Source organism: Empidonax traillii, unplaced genomic scaffold (assembly GCF_003031625.1).
Source record: "Empidonax traillii isolate 1590-97213 ecotype Southwest subspecies unplaced genomic scaffold, ASM303162v1 scaffold415:size763157, whole genome shotgun sequence".
In the NCBI taxonomy this organism is placed as follows: domain Eukaryota; kingdom Metazoa; phylum Chordata; class Aves; order Passeriformes; family Tyrannidae; genus Empidonax; species Empidonax traillii.
The window spans coordinates 174,234-196,367 of record NW_020955608.1 but is presented as its reverse complement, the minus strand read 5'-3'; the positions used below and the strand labels follow the sequence as shown (position 1 = coordinate 196,367).

Genomic DNA, 22,134 nt, shown 5'->3' with positions numbered 1-22,134 from the left:
AAGGAAAGATATGCTATCACTTTTTTTAAGTTAAAGATTATAGGTATATAAAAAATAACATATGTATATCTTTCCGAGCGAAGTAAAGTGGCAATCACTTTGTAAGAAGTCTTCCTAATTTGATAAAGTTGCTGAAAAGAGCAAACAGAAGCTCAGCTGCTTCACAGAAGAAGCTCAACCCAATGCTAAAATGCTAACAAAGCCATAGTTGACTAGGACATGAACAAAGTTCAAAGAAATACATGAAAGGAGTCAGAAAGGACAATTCTAAGTAGAATCACTTGTCATTTCTTGTTTTTCTAAAGATATGTGCCAAACTTCTCTTACTGAATGATAAAAGAAATACTAATCAGTAGTATCAGAATGAGAAAAGTATAGAATGTTTTCTCCTTACAAATGCTTGCAGTGATAGCGAGTGACTGCTGCAGAGATATTCAAGAACTGTCTGGATACAATCCTGTGCAAGGGAGGGAGATTCCACAACCTCTCTGTTCCAGTGCATGGTACCTGCACAGAAAAGAAGTTCTTCCTCATGTTCAGGTGGAATTTTCTGTGCATCAGTTTCTGCCCGTTGCCTCTTGTCCTATTGCTTGGCACCACCAAAAAGAGCCTGGATCCATCCTCTTGTCTTTCTCCCTTCAGGGAGATGAGGTCCCTTCTCAGTCATATCTTCTTGAAGCTGAACAGGCCCAGCTCACTCAGCCTTTCCTTCTAAGACAGATGTTCCTGTGCCATAATCATCGTTGTTGCTCTACACTGGACCCACTCCAGGAGCTCCAGGTCTCTTTTGCATCGAGGAGCCCAGAACTGGACACAACGCCCCACATGAGGCCTCACTAGAGTAGAAGGACAGGGTCACCTCCTTGACCTGCTGGCAGTGCCTCTTCCTAATGCACCCCAGGATACCACTGGCCTTCTTGGCCACAAAGACACACTGCTGGCTCATAAAGGAGCTTGTTGTCCACCAGCACCCCCTGGTCCCTCTCTGCAGAGCTGCTTTCCAGCAGGTTGGCCTCCAGCCTGCACTGGAGCCCAGGATTATTTTCCCCAGGTGCAGAACCTGCCTTTGCTGAACTTCAGGCAGTTCTTTTTGCCCATCTCTCCAACCTGTCGAGGTCCTTCTGAAGGGCTGCACAGCACCCTGGGCTATTGGCCACTCCTCCCAGCTTTGTCATCAGTGAACTTGCTGAGGAGGCTTCTGCCCCTTCATCCAAGTTATCAATGAATAATTTAAAGAATACTGGGCCCAGTACGGGGAGATACCACTAGTGACAAGCCTCCAAATAGACCCTGCGCCACTGATTATAACCCTTGTTGCTTAAGCATGAGTCATTTCTAGAGTCATGAAACCACAGAAAGCCCTCTGGACTAGGAAGTACTTGTTTGTTATTTTAAATAATATATATCTTATATTAAATACAATTTAAGAAGACACACAGAGTAACCTTTTCAAGAATCCAGAGTTATTTATATAGTTCAAAGAAGAGTTGCATAAGAAATAATGAGTCTTTTCAACTGTGTATCTCTTGCTTTATATACCATTATTCTAACATATGGTCCGTTACATGAAAATGTTTATATAAGTAATTTTTGGTATTTTAATTGCAAAACTTACCTTGCTGGACAAGTTCAATTCACATTACAGTCAACTGCTCAATGCAACTTAGAATAAAGGCATCAACTCAATAATTAAAAATACCATACTGCCGCTTTCAGAGAGTTGTATCATCTCCCACACATTCTACTTTGAGGATTATGATGCATGCAGTAAATGTTATCTCTGAACTATGGCTCGCCCTTGTAGAAACAATTGCCACTTTAGTGCTAAAGAGTGATGAAGAGACTACACAGGCAGCACAGTCATTCAGATAGTATTTTCAGTAAGAGAGAGTAGGTGGCATTAGTGGATGAGGAAGATATGTAATACATTTTATTAGTGAGCAACAACTGGGCAACACCCTCTGGAAATTAGGGAGCACACAATGTTCTGTTTATAACATTTCTAATATTGTAGTGCTCCTGACCAGGAGACCATTGTTCATTGAGGAGTTAGCATTCCACGTAGCAGTTCCCCAGGAGTTCCCACAGAAGGCTGCCCTGAGCTCTATGCCCAGAGTGGTTTTCAAGGATGTGTCATGCTGCACACACCCCTTTGGCCAAAGGACAGACTCATCCACCTCACTGCAAGGGAGGAGCCTGTAAGTGCTCCCACTCAATACTGGTGATTCCACCACCAGTACGGTTTTCCTTTATCTAGAAGTGTAGCAAGAATTTCTCAGGAGCGGAGAAATCTACCCACAGGTTGTTTTGATGCTGCACGAATACACAGTTCCCAGCATCTGAAGAGAGTAAGATTTATCTGCTATCTATATTCCTCCTCTTATTCTGCTTTACAAAAGCAGGTATTTTATTCAGCTATTTGTTGTCAGACCTTTCTTAGTGAGATCCAGAACACACCTGGCACGTCCCTCTCTCACTTTCCTGCTCCAATATAGAACAAACACAAACATATAGAGAATTTACTTTTCATTTCAACACTCATCCCTTCCGACTGTAGAAGGAGAAGCCCTTGCTTTTTTTCTTGCAGTTACTACCCAAGTCTTTTCTGTCCTGTAAGTTTTCTCTCCAGGTGGGCCCAGTAATACCTATGATATTTGAAGACATTAAAAAGCAATCAAAGACTTTTTTCTTCTGCTAACAGTTATAAATTTGTGGTTAAATATCAGGTCTACAAGGAATCCAATAATTCTATAGCAGCAATCTTCCAAGAGGCTTTACAAATGTACCCATGAATTTAAGCACAGTATTGTGGTTTTGCAGCTGTAACCATCCGCAGCAATCAAATCCAAAAAATTAAGCCAATTTCCAAGCCAGTATAGCTATTCCTTCTTAAATGTCACAGATCATTTAGTAGTCCCTTAGGTCTTCAGCCAACGTTTCAGCTTCCACTTCTGTCTAACTCCAAAAGTAGAGATATTTTTAGTAGGAAACTAAGTACTTTTTGTCTGTCACCCAAATTTCAAAATATCACCAAGAAAACATTACAAGACATTGGATACACTAAATATATTTCATTTGAATGAGAGGCATATAGCTTTCTACCCTAAAAAATAACAGTGATAAAACATTTTTTTTGTCAGACTGCTTCTTTTCTTCCATATTTCTGAAATTTGGGAAATAAGAATTTCATGTAAAACTAATAATAACCATGATAAAACTAAGGCACAGGAAAATAGACTACCACTTCAATTAAACATACTCGATTGAAGGTGTTAATTAGCAAGTTAACATCTGGCCATCCTAATTTACAGTAACGATAAAAGAATACTATTTTGCTCAGGAAATAATTGCAGGCTAACAAAATAAACATGCTTCATGCTTTTAGGCTCCTTCTATTATAATGATGCTTTTGTAGAGAGATATTAAATTTCTCACTGACCTACTTACAGAAAAAATTTCATCAGTAATCTCTGTTCTTTGGATACATTTCAGTGCTTGACTGAGGTCTGATAGGAAAATGTTTCATTCTTTTGCAACTCTGTACTTTGGATGTTACCTTCAGTTCCCTGCAGATACAGGAGGTTCAGGGGTAGCCTTATCGTTCCCTACAAGTACCTGAAAGGAGGATGTAGTGAGGTGGGGTTTGGTTGCTTTTTGCAAGTAACAAGGAATAAATAATAAATAAATTGGACAAGAGGAAACAGCCTCAAGTTGCGCTGGGGGGGTTTAGATCAGATATTAGGAAAAAATTCTTCACCAACAGGGTTATCAAGCATTGGAACAGGCTGCCAAGGGAAGTGGCAGAGTCACTATCCCCGATGGTATTTAAAAGACATGTAGATGTGGCACTTGGGGACATGGTTTAGTGGTGCATTTGGCAGTGGTGTTAGATTTTCACTTGGACACGATTATCATAAATGTCTTTTCCAAACTAAAGGATTCTATGACAGGACAGATTCTTAATTTAAGACAACAAAAAGGGATAAAATTTGAAGATAGCTGATCACATGTTAATTTCATGTTTCATACATATTCAAAATGCATTCAATATTCAAAAGGACAGAGTATTTCCTCTGGTTTTCTTTCCCTATTATTTAGCCATCCTCAGAAGGCAATATAAGTGCTCAAATATGTCTAGTATTGTTTTCATAGGTAGAGATCTAGCAGAGTAAATTTAAAAATCTTTTTGATAAAAGCTAGTCTGAAACTCACTGTTTATTCCATCAGAGAGGAAATCCCCTTTTTTTTCCGTTTGTATATTATGAGATTGCCACGGTGTTAGATGAATTACAACATAATTAGCTCAGTTTTTGCTGTTGCAATACTATGACTCTGCAAAAATACTATTTGTCCAAATATAGGATTGTTTTTTAAACAGTTTAAGATATTAAAATTGTGCAATAAAATACTGAAATCCAAAATATTCTGAAAACGCATACACAAATATTATATTAAATCTGTATGCTCTTTAATATAAGACATTTAAATATAAAAAATGTAGAAGTGCCCAGGTATCAAAATACATGAGGTGTAGCTCAGTTGTTTGAATTAAAACAGAAGGGCAAATGTAGGGAACTGTGTCATTATGAATAAGCTTCATGCATGTATATCAACAATTGGCTGAAAGGTCAGAATGCTTGTTGCAAGCACTTTCCATAGTTAGGTCTGCAGAAAAGATTTCATCCTAAGAAAATAGATAATTTTCCACTATCTGTGAGCTTTGATTTCTTATTTCTTTTGCTGGGTCTCTCAGAAGTCAACTAAGTAAGAGTATCATGTATGTAAAAGCTTTATAATTACACTTAGAGCATAATACAGAAATACTATTTTTGTTTTATTTTTGAAACACAACCATCCCTTTTTACTTCTCACCAACAGAAGCATTCACAGTTTGGAACAATACTTAGAGGCATTTGAAGCTTTTGTATGTAAAGCAGTTCTTTACAGTTCCCTGATTTTAGTCATCTTTCCTTCAAAACAGCCTGAGGATAATTGTGTGCTGTCATTTAGAGCCTCAAGATACTCTGCAAAACTCAAGTGTTAGCTTCAGTGTCCCAAATGACAGTCAGCTTTATTTTTACACACTGCCTGTTTTATATAGCATTTATTCCCTAGAAATACATTTAAAAATATAGAACACATTCCTTGCTCCAAATACATAAAGAAGGGTTATTTTCTGCTTTATCAAAGAAGAACAAGAATTTTAAAACATTTTGATGTTAAGCTCTTATCTTCATAAGATATCCTTAGATACTTAGTTTCATATTCCAGAATGATAAATCTTAGGTAATTCTCACACATTTTAAATTATGTTCAACTACCAAAATGGTAAGAATGCAGAAGAACCCTTTAAAATGACAGGACTGAGCAGTAAAAAATTCCACAGGGGATCAGTCTAATAGTGAGGTTTATGTCATGCTACTGAAGCAACACAGTGAAAATATTACAGTATTTGAAATTTTAAAATCAAGGGTATTTTGATGGAGCATAACAACAATAACAAAGCAGGTTATAAATAATAAGAGAAAACAAAAATGTCATTCTATGCAGAAATGGGGAAAGTGAATATATGTGTTACCTTTGCAATCTTAGCGTTCCACCTAATCTTGACATAATGATGATGCAGCTGAAATTGAACACAAACGTTTCTGACAGAACAATCCTGGAAATCTTTGTGTACATGTTTTATAAGAATGTATTTGAAAAAGTAAAACTCCGCAACCACTCCACCCTTAGTAAACTGACGATTCAATGGTATTGTCTCCCCTATATGTATACTTGAGGACAACTAAGTCACAGAATTTCTGAAATCTTACAATAATTGAAAAGCACAGAATTACAGTAAATAATATCGTTAGTTATTTTATCATGGAGGAATGCAGAAAAAGAACATATCAAAACCACAGGAGAAATGAAAAGGAGAGACATCGAAGATTAACCTTACATCTATATTTATTTGAAAAGAATTGTTTTCCTTGCCTAGGTAGATGCATGCTAAGAAATGCTTCCATAAGGAGCTGAAGATGATCCAGGAGAGCAAATATTGTGACTTCTGTCACAAAAAATTACATTACATGTATTGCACTATCAAAACACTCCATTTGGCAAAATACATAATCCTGCATTCAAAGATAAATATTACTGTTGTCCAGTCAAATACATAACCAGTGTTGTCTCCACACACAACCGCAAAAAAAGCTGGTTTTTGTAACAATCATAGCTCTCTGAGATAATATGTCCATATCAACCCCACTTCCTTAGGAATTTGATGCTTCCACCCCGGATGCACCCTGCTCTCATGTCTTTCTTCTTACCTGGCGGCATCAGTTCTGGTTTCCTTCATCTAGACCAGTGGTCTAGATAACTTTTTTTTTCCCCTTTTAATAGTCTGCCAGGAGGGCTGGACACTTTTTAATTACTTAGCTCAGACAACAGTGTTTCACTGCTAATGATGGAACTATATTATTAATTTCACATTTGTAACCTTGATATATTGTATTATAAGAATACGTGTGCTGGAAGCTTGGGACACATCTACCATAGCCTGTTAGTTCAAAACAGCACTGCACTTTTAATAGCTCTCTGCTTCCCAGACTTTGGTTCATATTGCAAAGTAGCCTTTGAGCATATGAACAGGAATTCTTTCAGACAAAACTTATTTGGAAAATGGACATGCAGCACATGTAATCCACTCCAGCTGTTAAGAGGCACACAGAATAATGCTAGAAGCAGTTTGAAACAAAGCATACTAAAGTACATACAATGTGGATGCTGTATGTCCAGCACCACATGATTTACTTTATAGATAGATGCATTTTATTGCTTTTAATGACTTGGTAACACAGACATGACTCAAGATAATTCAGTTCTTGGCACCAGGGATGTGGTGGTTAGGACTAAGGCAGGCATTTTTACATTTGTCTCTACACACTTTGCTCTGATTTTGTTTAGCTAGAAGACACGCATTTGTGGAAGCCTTTAGGACATCACTTAAGACAACATTCCAGCTCTGTGCACTGTCAGAGATGAAAAGAGCCGCTTAACCAACATACTCAATAAAACATGGAATCCACTCAAAACTTTCCATTTCACATCTGTGCTCAGATACAGGCCATCAGCACGAAACCTCATCTAGACCAATCTTGTGCATCTGATAAGAGAAAGCATCTGAGCAAATAAAACGCCTCTAGCCACATGGTTCAACATGTCAATACTATTTTACACCATTCCTTTATGTCTTCTTGAAGGAGGTTTTTGGATGGTTTTCTGTTAAAAACATGTCATTCATATTCTGTTTTAGACAGTGGCCCTTATGTATGACAGTCACTAATAGGATTAGGGTACCACAAGAAACTATTTATCATCAGAGAAATTTAATTAGGTGTAATCACACAGTGAAGTACTAAGTATCACTTTATTAGTACAGTTTGCAAGTTTGCATATCACAAGAAGGCTTGTGTAGTTTTTGGTGTCTTACTACTGTGGTTTCCAATCAAGCCATTAAAACACAACATTAAAAAGGAATTAGAAAACATACTATGAAAGCAAAATAAACTACTCTTCTCTAGTGGAATTATCTGCAGTCTATCAGTTACAAATCTTTTTCAGAAAAATACAGTGTATTAAGCTGGTTTCTGATAGAGACATGATTGCTGTGTTCTGTGTGTTCTTTTTTTCAATCAGTACATTATCAACCAATGGAAGACATATAATCAAAACTTTGATGCCTGCTTTCAGGCAGTCTTACAATTTGCATAAATTAAGCATGAGAGGTAATTTTAAAAGTGCAGTAGAAATAAGTAAGAATGTTGCTGAAATGCAACCAAATGTGCTACTTGTGGACGTTTCTGTCTCAATCTCGATGTGTTCCTCATACACAAGTTGTTCTATAAATTAGATAATTTTTATAATCTGACTCTGAATCTTTTTCAGTCCTACTGTGTCATTTTGTAATTAGGAGATCAGCCCTTCACATGCCATTGTATATGGTTTGGCACCAGAGGCTCATACATAACAGCAAAGGTTTAACATTCTGGTCTTGGTTCCTTTCCTAACAATTCCTCAGTCTTTCCCCCACTCCCACCCTCCCACCCCTTCAGCTGCTCCTGCAGACTGAGCTAATAGTAACCACTTCAGCACACTTCTCAGGATCATTCCTGGATCACAGTAGCCTAATTAGGTACTTCATTTTTTTTGCAAATTGGGGATTTTTCTGACTCCTATACACATCACTTAACATTAACCTTCCCTGAATTTCATCACATGGTTTGTCAACCAATTAGCATTTCGATGTCCTTATTTGCACTAATATGTAATTTCTCTACAAATAATAATTTTTATAATTCATTAACACATTACCAGTGAATAGTTGTAAAACCTGAATGTTATTTTTAAAAAATCAAAGACAGACAAACAAACAAAAAACCTCCAAACAACAACACAACTTATCTCCTTTTTCCCTATATACAAAGGACCAGCACATAGAACCTGAAGGGTTCGGGTTTTTTAAAAGTATAAACAAACCCAAGAAAACTTGATCTCCTTTTTTCCTATATATACAGGACCAGCATTCACCTATTGTGACAATCACAAAAAAGAGAACTTTCAGAAATATATTTACTAAAAGAAAAGATCATACTGTAGATCTCAAACTCAGTCAAGCCCTTAACCAACTATGACATTATCATGTATTATAGGACAACATTAAATTTCCTTCATAGATCCTAAAAAAGAATCATCAGAAAACATTCTTATAGGCTAAATATAACCAAACAAAACTTAATGTAACAGGTCACATGGAAAATTATTAGGGCTTTTATATAAACTTGATTTACTTATATACTTGCCAAAAGCTATTTGCTGCTTAATGAAGCTGAGCTATGTTTCCACCTCTCATTCAGTCTAAGTGACATTGTATTTAAGAAGTGGCTTTTCCAGTGAGAACAAAAAGGCACTGAAAACATTTCCCAGTATGCGGGGTCAGATGAAAAGTAAAGAAGTCTGTGTTAGAGCTGGTCAGAAGATGCCCAAGAACTAACTGGGTTTCAGGTGCTGGCTGGTACAGAGATATGGTAGTTAGCACAAATGGAAAATGAAAAATACAGGAGGAAGTTAAGACAAAATTGGTTACTATGGACATAGGCAGAGATATTTTTTATGATGGAAAACAAGAAGGGATTTCAAATCCTATTTCTAATGCATTTAATGAAGAAAGACTGACTAGACAAACAGGATCGTGGTAATGAAAAATCTGAAACACGTTATCTCCTTTTAAATGCAAGGTAATCAGTAACGCTTGAATGATGAGCAATATACAGGTCTGTCTTGTAAATTAGCTTTCAGTTATTTTTCTTCTCTCTTTGTGGGGGAACTACAGAACCATTTTGTTTGCTTTGGAAAGTAAATAACAGCATTACTAAAATGATACTATCATTAGCATGGCATTTCAACTTAAATGGAGGGACTATCTTCCTGCCCTTCTCCATGCTGCACTATTCCATGATCTGCACAACACAAGCTAAACCTCTATATGTTCATAAGACTAAATTACACAATAAAATATAAAATGCATTTGTTTAAATTCTTCTCACATTAGAACAGGAATTAATAACAATGTTTCAGCATCACCTATATTCAAGACAGCTTGTAAGAGTAAGGCAGCTTGGTGAGGTGGTCTCATCTGCCATTTCTAGAGCCATTAAGTCTCTGAGGCCACAAAGCCCATGAAACATAAGATGGAAGACAGCAGGAAAACAAGAAGTGATAATTCCTATTTTCATAGGGAAAGTTAGTGCGTATACTTTTTCATCCAGAGAGTCTAGGCATTTGATGCCTTTGCCAGGAAAGCAGAGGAATGCTCTTGATACACTCAGCAGTCCTAATAAAGATCAGTTAGATCACTAACAGATCTAAAGAAATTTGGGCCACCCCCACGCCTCTTCCAAAGAAAGAAAAGTCAATTGGCTTCTTCAGTGCCAGATGCCAAAAAGAGCAGATACTCAGCTTCCCCCCTCAGTTACATGGTTTTCATCACCCACATCTCTCAAAACAGTAAAGAAGCAGCAAAGCAGAGAAGAATAGAGTATATCTGTAATACTGGTAATGTCAGCAACTGCCTGGACCTAAAAGAAATCGCATCAAATGCCTGGAAACATGTACAAGGGCAAAGCTGAATCCTGTTGTCCAATAATCAGGGAACAGTGATAGACACTTCAGCCATCTCTCATTTTACATTCTTTTGTAAAGATTTTTTTCTGGTCGAGAGTCTGTAATTGCATCATCCATGGAAGATGAGAGAAACAGATGAAAAGCCCCTTCAGTGAGTACTCCCTAAGGAGTTTCTATACAAAAACTTGAGATAGCAATAGCTTTAGTATTGAGAAGAGTCATGTCCTTCAAGCAAAAAACAGTCTGAAACCTATCAGAGCAGAAAAAATCCAAAAGTCAAAACTGATACTCACAACTACTAATGGTTTCATAGGTGGGGAAAAAAAAAAAAACCACAATAGAAAAGACAGTCTTATGAAACACTCATGTGTTTACGAAACACTGGTGTGAGAGTGTGCTGGCACTTTCGTTCACGCTTGCATGGCCAGGCTTGGCACCAAAAGCCTGGAGCCAGAACAGGCTGCGCTTTCCAGAAAAAGGGGTAAAATCAGTCTTCAAAGAAACAAAACTAACTTAGATCAACAAAGGACTCATGAGAAGAAAAACTGACATTACACAACAGATAATGAAATCACAATCAGCTAGAAGCAATATGATACAATATAATATAAATAATATAAATATAATATAAGGCTGTTGACAAGAATTTAAAACAATGGAGCACAAATGCATGGCTAAGAGTACATTAACAATACAGCAAGGGGTGCAAATCTCTAGCTTGTAGCATGAATGCATATACATGGAGAGACAATTAAAGTAATTTTTTTTGTTTTATATAAAGTTTTTGATGATTTGTCAAATCATTTCACACACAAGCCTTTAATTCTCTCCAGCATGGAAACAAAATCTGTAACATCATTTACAGATTCATACAGCAAGTAAAAAACTCAAAGTTCTTTCTGTCATTTAAATGATGTAATTTACACTTTTTTGCCGTATGTAGCTTGGAAAAAAATACTAGTCAGTGACTGACCCTGTTAATACAGGACTTGTAAATGAACTCAGGTAGAAATCTGTATGTACATCAGGTGAACTTAAACTGCAGGGAAATATGATGAAATAAAAATGTTTCAACTTAACACATTTCACTTCTTAATTGTTCTTGATGGATTCATGGCCATAAGAAACTCTCAATCATGAAAACCCAAGAGGCAAGTAGGAGATCCAAATCTGCAAGTTTATCAGGGATTTCATACACTAAATTGAGATCTCAGTGTCAATTCTTTGTTACTAGTTAGGACATTTGGAAAAGCTTCTAGAAACTTTCTTTTCCTGGATGCAGGAGCACAATGAAACTGTCTATTGGACAGGCATACTCCGAGTGCAAGTTAGGAGAGTTAAAAGACAAGTTCTCAGTTTTAATCAACCCACAGTCCAGCACGACTAGCAATCTAATCATGGAATAACACGTGACCATCACAAATTGCCTTTAAATCTTTTTCAACTTGTATCTGTAAGCTTTAGAGTCTATGGAGATGCTACTTGTTAATACTCACTAGACATTCAATTGATAATACCCTTTCATGTCATGCTAATTAATAAGACCTTTCGTGCTGTGAGATAGTAATTATAATCTGAGATGCAGAAGTAGGAAAACACTGGGGTGTATATACTTTAAACAGTTTGACTTTCTTCAAAAAACTCTTATTCTGAGAGGGAAAACTGTTTTTTGTTTGTGCTGGATCCAAACAGATAAAAAGAGCAATAACCTCAGTATTATCATAAAATTCTGATGCCTTCCATCATAAATCTTGGGGACACCTTGTGTGAAGATCCTCAGCCAATGCTGATACACTTAGCAGATGAACATCAATACAATGATGAAGTAAACCAGATACAGGAGAAACTCCATGGAAAACTGGGATGACAGTGCATCTCCTGGTTTATGTAACGCACTGCTGATTCTAGAGAAGATGCAAAAAATATTTAAATGCTGCCCTGGCAACCAATATCAAGACATGAAACCAGTTTTGTGAAGTCTGAATATTTTGAGTCACAATCCTGTTCTTACAGACTATCCACCACAGTACTGATGAGTACCTTTCTTACATTCGTGGAGTTTTTTTTATATAGGACTACAAGCCAGCACTTGTTGTCAAATTGCTACATATTTCTGGCACACATTGGTAAACATGAAAATAAGTTGAAGGATCAAGGCCAGTGTCTCTTGGCTGCACACAAAGGCTGCATGAGTTTCATCAGCTACTGTCACCGGCAAAAAGATTCTGGGATGCAGTATTATGTAGGTATAGACACCATGAGGTTAAAAAACCAAATAATTTTGAGAAAGTCTCTGAATAGACTGATTTTATTTGTAATCATTTTAAAGATATGTACTTTTGATGGCCGAGAGTTCAATTTTACTCTGAAATACAGCTGATGGTGAAATCAGCTTACTTCGTTTATAAGATGTTCCGATACATGACTGTGTGGGAAAGTTAAAATCTTATGAATTCCTAAGTCATCTAGAGCAACTGACCTCTGAGAAGACAAAGTGTTCCCCACTTCCCTTCTGGTTACTTCCCTCTCTCTCATAGTTTTTATCTTTTTTTACTCTTCAATCTTTATCACTGGAGTCTGTTGCCTCAAAGATCAAACTAAGAAGAATGCATTTGAGCTATTCATGAAAATAATTTTCATTTTATAAACTATTAACACAGACTTCAAAACAGAAAAGAGACATCCTATCACTACTCAGGGGAAAAGGTGTGTAAGTCTTATATGTAGCCTTTAATACTTTATGCACATACTCTTATTTAAAAAGTACCTATAGAAGAATTGCAGGTGTTCTTTGAGAAGCATAAAGTGCATCTCTGTGTGAAAGGGTGGACAATGCAACCAAAAAAAAATTCCCATCTTCCTCCAGAACTACTTTACATCTAAATTTACAATTTATAATCAGTACTAAGAAAATATTTCTAATAAGATTTCTTAAAATTAACTACCACAGGAGGCAACCATTTAACCTTGTTCTCTACACTGTGTCTCATGCCACAAAGATTATAGGCATGAAATAAAATGCCAATGTCTTTCTTTTGCATATTACTTTCATGAACTGAACACTTGCTACAAAATTAATTTCTGATCTTGAGATTATGAGATGCGTGCATATGCCTACATGAAATGCATGTGGGAAAGCATGTAAAAAACCCCAAGACGAAACAATTTTATTCCTTTTTGCTGTTGACTTGCAAATCCTAGCAAACCAGGTATTTTTTTAGAAATCTGCTAATGAGTGGTCTTCTCACTCACTGAGTCTTCCTCTAGAATAATAATCCTTCGCTACATGAGGTACTTCCTTTCTAATGACAGAATGCTGTAATCAAAAAGACCATTTCTTACCGTAAGATGCTACTGCTGACATAAAACTATCTACAGGCACACCATCAAATTGTCCCTAATCAGTAAGTCATAAATTGCTCTTTACTCTTGAGAAAAATCTCCATATTGTAAACAAAACTGTATTTTGTCATGAATGTCATTAACTAGAAATAAAGAAATGTTAAGTTTGCTGCTTTTCTTTTTCTCTTAAATGCAACTACTTTAATTTCCAACTAGATGATGTTCTTCAAAACCAGTGTTGCCTGATATGCTCACCAGGCCCTACCCACGTGAAACCTCTTTTAGGCACAACATACTTACTACAGTGGGTGAAGAGCAAGGCTGGAATCTGACAATGCATTTTTGCAAGTTTGAAAAGCTTCCTGCTTACAGGACTAAATAACCCTGATGAGAATAGAAGTCTAGAGAAAGTCGAAACAGTGACACCTTCTCAGAAATGTGTTGCAATTTCCATATTTACTGTCTTCCTCAGTTCCAGAAGTATTTTAAAACCAGCACGCACTGAAAACGAAGGGGCATTGCTTTAACTGGTACAGAGGAATGACAGGAATGCAGATGGTAGTACATCCATTTAGGCATTCACTCAGGTGTTCCTCCTCTGAACTTCCTCCTTCTTACTGAAGCATTGGTCCTGAAGATCTCTGATAGAAGGTGACAGAAGATATATCTACCTGGTAGAAGAGTTTTCAGCAGGGAAACCTGTGATGGTATCTTAATAAGGCTACCTGTTGAGTGTTCTCACTTTGGGAACCTAAGTACCTACGACAAAAATCTAGGCATGGTTATCTACATGACACACAATTCTTCCTAACCTTGGTATGATGCGAGAGGTAGTTCAGGTATGTGCTATCACTTCTGCCATAAATACTCCTCATCCATACGCCCTATAAGATGCCGCACATTACTGAATTTTGGCAAGCGAGATCCACTGCTTCAGTTATACCTAACACTGATGATATACAGTCATTCAAGGAAACAGGTATACATATGTACAGGCAATATTCTAGACACATAAACCACATAAAGTCTCATAGTACATATATACACACAGTGAAATCACACTCATATGCAAAAATAAATACATTCTAAACACTCCAGAATGGAAACACTATAAACACATGTTAAAATTTGTGTGGTACTGCAATACAGACAAATAAATTCCCACAGATAAAATACAGGTTATTTGAAAATTACTAATACATTTAGAAACATGCATTTCATTAATCTTCAAATGATACTTTCCCATTGACAGATATATTAAGGCTTGCAGAATTTTTCCTCTTCCATAAACTCAGAGATACAGTCTCTGCCTACAATGATGTTCTATCTAAGATGTAATTACATGAATTAAAAAAAAATGGGTTTTTCTCATAAGTGATTTTGAGCTGTGGAAGAGGTTAATCTACCACCTTTCTTATACAGACACTACCTAAGAGACTTCTTTTTATTTATCATAGAAATTATTGCTCTCTGTCTGATAAAGTACCCTCCTTTGCCATTTAAGCAAGCAGTTTACTTTGTAAGGACTATCAGAAAACATGAATATTACAATTCCTATAAATACAATTCAGCAACCCATCAAGTTAGATTTTTAAAATGGAGCTATTCTTTTTGCATATTTCATGAAATTAACCCCCTTAATATTTCATGTTTAAATAGGGGAGGGATAGTTGTGAGGCAAAATAACAGAACTATTGTGCATGGAATAAGATTTTGTCCTCTCTGGGAGTGAACATTCGGTTAAGCTCATTTGCCTTCTATTTCTCCTCTCTCCTTTTTCTACTCAAATCTGCTAGGAAAATCTTTCAGAAGTGAAGACTACCCCCTATATTTACTGCAAGGACACTTAATCCCTCAGTTTTTCAGCTGCCATTCAAAATACGTATATGCAAAAAAATATTTTTCCATATTCAATATATGTTTGTCCATTATACTCACTGCTAGTGTGTCTTAGCATCTTCCAGTAGTGCCTCGTTTCATATGAGTAACACCTTTTGTATTGCAGCTTAAGAAGTTCAATCATCTAAGGTGTGAGAGGTGGGTTGACCTAAGTCACATCATCAAAAGCCCATTACCTGAACAAGACATGACAGCTCCCAGGAACAAGTAAAGGAAGGGATTTTTCCCCAGCACTTTAAATAGCCTTGACTAAGAACAATACAATCCTTCCTCCACACTTATGTGCTGGCACAACTGAGACTAATGAGTAACCCACCCTTTGCTTTTTCCAAGGATCTCAAGCACCTAAACACCAGCTGAGTAAGAAAAACATGAAAATTCAGAAGAGGTCTCCTTAGGAGGTTCAGGTAAAACCACATTCCTGTGACTACTGATCTTGCACTAAGTTCCTAAGAGTAAAATAATTTCTCATTTTTCAGCATTCCATTTTTCTTTGTTCACTGAACTCAGTTTGGACAATTAAGCCAGAAACAGGAGATTTCTTTATCTTCAACATCAGTAAAATATCAGTGGGATTGGATTTCCTATATTAAAAGAACAAGACTGTGGTTTAGAGTTTTTGTCATTTTTTTAAATAGTTTTGGAGCAGTACTCTGAACATCATGGAAATACTAAGTAACACTAATAAATATTGAAAACCTTCTTTCTTTGTATCCAAGACCAAAGTCTGAACACTGGATCTATCCTAATAAATCATGTTCCCTTTGAAAATTTAGGATAGGGGAGTCCACACATCTTAAAGTAAGAAAAAAATTTTGATCACAATGGTGTGATAACTTTGATGCAGACACCATATTTCCTTGCAGTGGATTTGATTCTAGTTGAGAAGGAATAAATTCTCACCACTTTACACACTGCAGAGCCATGTCTACATCAGATATTATGCCATCACTTCCCTTTACAAGATTTTAAAACTACTCTTAATTCTCTTTGCACAGCTGATGATGAGTATATGAAACAGCACAACGGGTTAAGCAATCAGAGTGAGCAAAGCAGTATGTCAGACTGACCTACTAACAGTCAAACAACCATGCCAATTCCTACGCTGTACCCATCTTTCACTCTACTGAAAAACAAAACTGACACAAATTGCTGATATACTTTCCATGAGTGGACTTGGCTAAAGTGAGTTTTGTTATAATGAACACTACATTGGAGGTAAACTTCAATATTTACTGTTGTCATTACTCAAAATCAAAGAGCTTGTAATGATTTTGAGTACCAATGACCTCATACCATTGCCTTCTTAAGACTACTGAGAAATACAGATGTGCTTTTGATCTCAAAAGCATACGGACACTATGTTTATTTTTTGTTATGAAAATATAACTCAATGTTCACCAGAGTTTTGTTACCAGAAGAGTCCTGCATCTCTTTTCTGGTAACAAAACAGAAATATGTTGAAATACACAAGTTCCTGGCATTAAAAAATCCTGCTGAAATCAACTTAGGCTGAAGAAAAACTGTACTGGTAGAAATTGCTAAAATTCTATTTTATATTTTTAAATATGGATCTAATAATTTTACTTTAGACAATTTCCTCTCTTCCCCATAATTCACTTCAAAATAAGAAATCACACAGCTTTTTAATGTAACTTTTCTGTAACTGTTCAAACAAAGGAATTTGGTGTTGAAAAGCAATAATACTGTACCTTGATTTCTTCTATTTCGTCTGGCACTATCTTGTATGCAGATATAGTCCCACCCAATCTGAAATAAGGAGAAGAAAAATGTTCTCAAAATCAGTAATAGAAAATGCAACGTGTTAACGGTGTCATAACTTGTTCCAAAACCCAAATATTCCTTCTACCAATTTAGAGGCAAAGCCCACTAAGCCCCAAATCAAGAACAAAAAAAAACCCCTTCTTTATCCAACAAAAAATCTTTATGTTATTAACACATTAGAAACAACAATTAGGTCAACCAAGCAGAATTACCACCACCAGGATGGTATTCTTTATATTAACAGCCATCAATCACCACATTCTATGATTTCTTATTTGTTGCCTAAGGCATATGGATGAGTTTAAATATTTGAAGCCTGTAAATATTTGAACCCTGATGTGCCTTGTGCTCAGTATTTCACTAAGTTGCTATAAAGTCTTAAAAGCATCCAAATACAATTCTAGAAATTGAAATTTTTAAATTAAATGTGTATGTACAGACCTCACGAATCACACAGGCTCTATGTTTGAAAAGTCTCCACAGTTAATGATTGGTAATAAAAAGTGGCGATGTGCACTGATGGAGAAAAATAGGGGGATTTGTTCCACACTGAACTCATTGCAATTACTTTTCTAAATCCTGCAAAAACCCTGGTAAAGAATAGTTTACATACAGAAGATGCATGAATAGCATATACTATAAATGGTGATACATATTACATTTTCCCCAGAGACATGCAGATACAGCTTCTTTCATTTCATGAACCAGTATCATTGATAATGACAATTCAGACCTAAAAATGTAATTGCAACTAATGACCTCATGCTGGCTCTGCACAACAACACTACTCATTTTCTGATTCCTATAGAAATGGAAATCACATTAAAAACTATTTATTGTAAAGCAGTAGGCAGCTATCAAATGTGTATTTCTATTATCCTTCCTATTATTGGAATTTTTCCTTCTAATTGTCAGTGTTTCTACACAGATGTATTTCCTCATATCTTGAAATTCTTTTAGTCACACACATATTATTTAGTCAACCAAAAAAGGGGAAAAGAGAGTAACACAGAAAATACATTAAGATTTTCTGCATAAATCCTGCCTTTCCGTATCTCTATAAGTAAGTCACTCTCATAAATGAACTGCTGAGGGCTTTAGACAGAAGATGAAGTCCATCACTGCTCCAAGTACCATGAAGTATGATTTCTGGGTACAGAGAGGGTTCAGATATTACAGTATTCAAATTCATCATGAACAATTAGTAAACTAATTGCTTTCTCCTTCACAATTTCCATTGCTGCCAGTCATCAACTGAGCTTAAAAGTTGGAGAGAACCACAATTTTTCTTTGCCAGTGCAAATACAAACATGGGCTTTAATTTTTCATGACCTTTGTTCAACTGGTTTTCTAGGGATAGTTACAAGAAATTGGTTTGAACATCATGATGAAGGATTACTTCATCAAACCATGACACGGGATGGCTCACAAGAATGCATGTTTACATTGCACATGACCAACCCTATTGCTATTTGAATGAGGTCCATAAGATACAAATTTTTATCGAGTTCTTTCAGATCCATTCCTGATGCATTATGAGTACTCACAAAATAACTTCATTGACTTTCTACCCTCTAGCAGAAGGGGAGGACAGAGCCTCTGCTGCCAGCACTCCAGCAACAGGGAATTCCACCTGGCAGACTTCTTTACTGGTCACTCGCAACACAACTATTAAGCACTTTCTTGGAATATATAAAAAAAAAATCAAAATAATTGATTCAGTAAACTCATCTGGCTTGCTTAAACCATTAGTTAGCATCACTTTATGCAAATACTTTTGCAAAGTTTTGTGTCAAGAGTTTAACACACTCTGAATCTGCTAAGTTGCAGTCCACAGTTACATATTTTTGAAAGAGAAAGATTTATTAAAAGTTACGTTACTGTCTAAATAAAATCTCTCACTGATAGCTCCAGCTCACATCTCTCTTAATATGTTAACAATCCTACACTGATATATTTAGCTTAAAAATCCAGACCACAAACATAAACAATAACAAAACTGAAGCTGAAAGAGAATCATAGACACCTTAATTTACAATTTTAAAAATGCCTCAGAGTTGAAATGAAGTTTTTAAGGAAGTCTATAATTTCATAGTTTTAGAACATTAGATTTCATTCCATCTTATAACTTCCAAAAGAGAGATTCACCACAGAGTATAGTACCAGATTTAACTGGTAAAGGACATAATAAAGACATTTGACTTTGTGTATAAAGTTTAGCTGTGAGTTTCACAGAAGTTTAAAGGTGTCACACACTCTGGGAGGAGGCAGTTAACACAGCCTGAACTCTTCTACTGGTCATAAGTGTGATATATAAGAATTAGAATTTTTGGTTTTACTGTACATTAATGTGTCTATAAGAAAAAAAGGATTTAATCTGCCCGTTTGGTAGGCTGTGAGTAGTGAACAGTAACATATAGATACAATTCAAAGACATTATGCTTTTTTGGCTGGTAAAATGTCTTGATTAGCTTCAGTGTCATGCAAAAACCATTATGCTGTACAACTCACTCGCCAAAAAAACTGAAGAAGAGAACCTGCTATGAAACATGCTGCATACTCTTCACTCAAAGACCATGAACACCAGCTCATTGTTACTTCAACCTAAGTACTCTGAGAAATTTTAAAGCATTTAGTTTGGTGTTACCACATCGTTATTACAAATCTCCCACCATCAGGTAAGTTCAAAGTGTAAGGGAATAGACAATGTCACACACACAAGTTACTGAGAAAAACAAAAACATTGTGATGAGTGGTAAGAAAAAATATTAAATCAAGGAAAACTGAAAATCAATGCATTAATTGATATGTCCAACTTGAAGAAAACTTTATATTTAAAGTATTTCTCTGAATTGCATTTAAGTGTCAATATCACTTGTGGCCTGTCTGGAAGTTTACTTGTTATTTTGTAAATCCTTGATTTGATTACTAACACTATAAAGAATAGAGACCAGACAATTACACACAGGAGAGTTCAGCTACAAGATGATACAGACTCTGACAGAGGACTTGCACATGGCATGTTTTTCACTTCCTTGTGAACAACCTCTCTGTGTAGGCTGTTTTTTTCAGAACATTTTACACTAAAATTTTTTGTCACAATGTTTCAAGAAGGAATTGCACTGCCATGAGAAAAGCAAAGGACCAGCTAGCATGAGGGAGCATACATTAATTACTATGGGTGTTGTACACTAGAATATAATGCAGCAAAGAACATGTTAGAACAGCTAGAACTCAGATTACTACAGACACAATTTTTGTGCAGATTCACTCATCTTTCACACATTTTAGTTTTATTACAGACTTTAATTACACATCTCTCCAGCTGAACAACACGACATCCAGCATTCTCCAATATAAACGGCATTTCTCTCAGAAAACACACAACCAACCAAAAGCAAAGTTAAATCTACATCCAGCTACTTCCAGTACACTGAAAAGACAGTCACAAACTTCATCTAGAAGACTTAATGTGCAAAGTCTTTCCCAAACTGCAGTATTTTCACACTATAGCAAGCCACATTATTTAATAGTGAAATTATTTTAAACACTAGTTAGCTTTAATGTTTTACATGTAAATGTAAGAGATAATCTCAAAGGTCCCGGAACTTATATTCAAATTCTGATAGACATCATCACCTCTGTATCAGACCCTGGATGTAATACAGACATCCCAATTCTCTCTTTGCAGAAGACAAGTGAAATTATTCCTAGATGTAGAAATCAGAGCTGACACAATAATAATGAAGAACCACACCTTTAATGGGCTAAACTGGTGAAGGTCTTTGAGGAGAGAATCAGAAAAGGTAAGATAGAAATTTCATAAAAATAATCAGGAAATAATAAATATCACATAATTATTAATTTTAAAAATAGTAGAAACTTTGTGTCTTTATCTTTTTAGAATGGGTTCACAGAAAGTTCACAAAAAGGATTCAGGAGAATGTGAAAAACAAGGTTTCTATAGCAACCTAAGAAATTAGCAAAATACTGGAAATAAACTGAAGTAAGGCCAACACAGTTGTATTGGAACAGATGGAAGCTTTACTATTTCACAAATTAAAGCAGAACATCACTGAAGAGGGAAAAGTAACTCCATCCCAATTAAGGAAAGTTGAAAACTAGGAAGATCTGTGCTCAAATGGAGGGTAGAAAAAATGAAAACTCAAGACAAAACTAAAAGAGAAATAAATTACAACTCTGTTACAACAGCAAACCATCCTTTATTTTAATAAGCTATCCTTTTATGACCTGTTTGCTGTTTGTTTAGAACACGCTCTATCTAAAACAGAAACTTAATTTCTCATTTTTAAAATATCAATTCTGGATATAAGGTCAAAATTACCACAGCATTACTTTCCATATATTGCAAGTTGGACTTCTGATTGATTTTCCCCTGTGCCCCTGCATGTTCAGATGGACTCACTGGATTATTATTGCATAGCTACATCTTGTTCAAGACACTCGCACACTGGGACTGAATCAATATGGGTCAGCTTTTATAATTTGAATTCTGACCATAGATATGAACACAGTCTTTATATACAGTTCCCTATTCAGTGATTGCCATAAGAAGCTGAGCTATTGCTTCATCCATTGACTTAATAAATGAGTCATACCAAATGCAATGAAGTCAATTTTCTAAAAATAGTTTGTAGCCAGCTTGGCTGCTGTCAACTGCTGAAGTTCTCCAATGCCACTTTAATTAACATTAATCTTTCTTCAAAAAGATCACTGTCTAAACAATATCAAGTTGTCAACTAAACCTTGCAGTGAAACTCTCCATCTTTTAATGGAAGCAAAACTCAAAATCCTCCACTCGACAGTTTTTTTCCAGATCCATCTCACAAATATATGTTTGTTATCTGCATCAGGATATTCTACCTTTTGACTGATTTATAAACCAAGCAGATTATTCAAGAAAGACTGTTCTTGGGAGCA

General features: G+C 36.0%; 1 protein-coding gene across 26 annotated transcripts in view; it reads right to left on the bottom strand.

Annotated features, from left to right (window-relative positions):
• GPHN (gephyrin) overlaps positions 1-22,134 on the bottom strand; it is a 280,408-nt gene that overhangs the window by 146,893 nt on the left and 111,381 nt on the right. For all 26 annotated transcript variants that reach the window (XM_027894065.1, XM_027894070.1, XM_027894069.1 and 23 more), the window contains one exon: positions 17,121-17,178. In XM_027894065.1, coding sequence (XP_027749866.1) covers positions 17,121-17,178 — 58 coding nt within the window. The remainder of the gene's footprint in view (positions 1-17,120; positions 17,179-22,134) is intronic.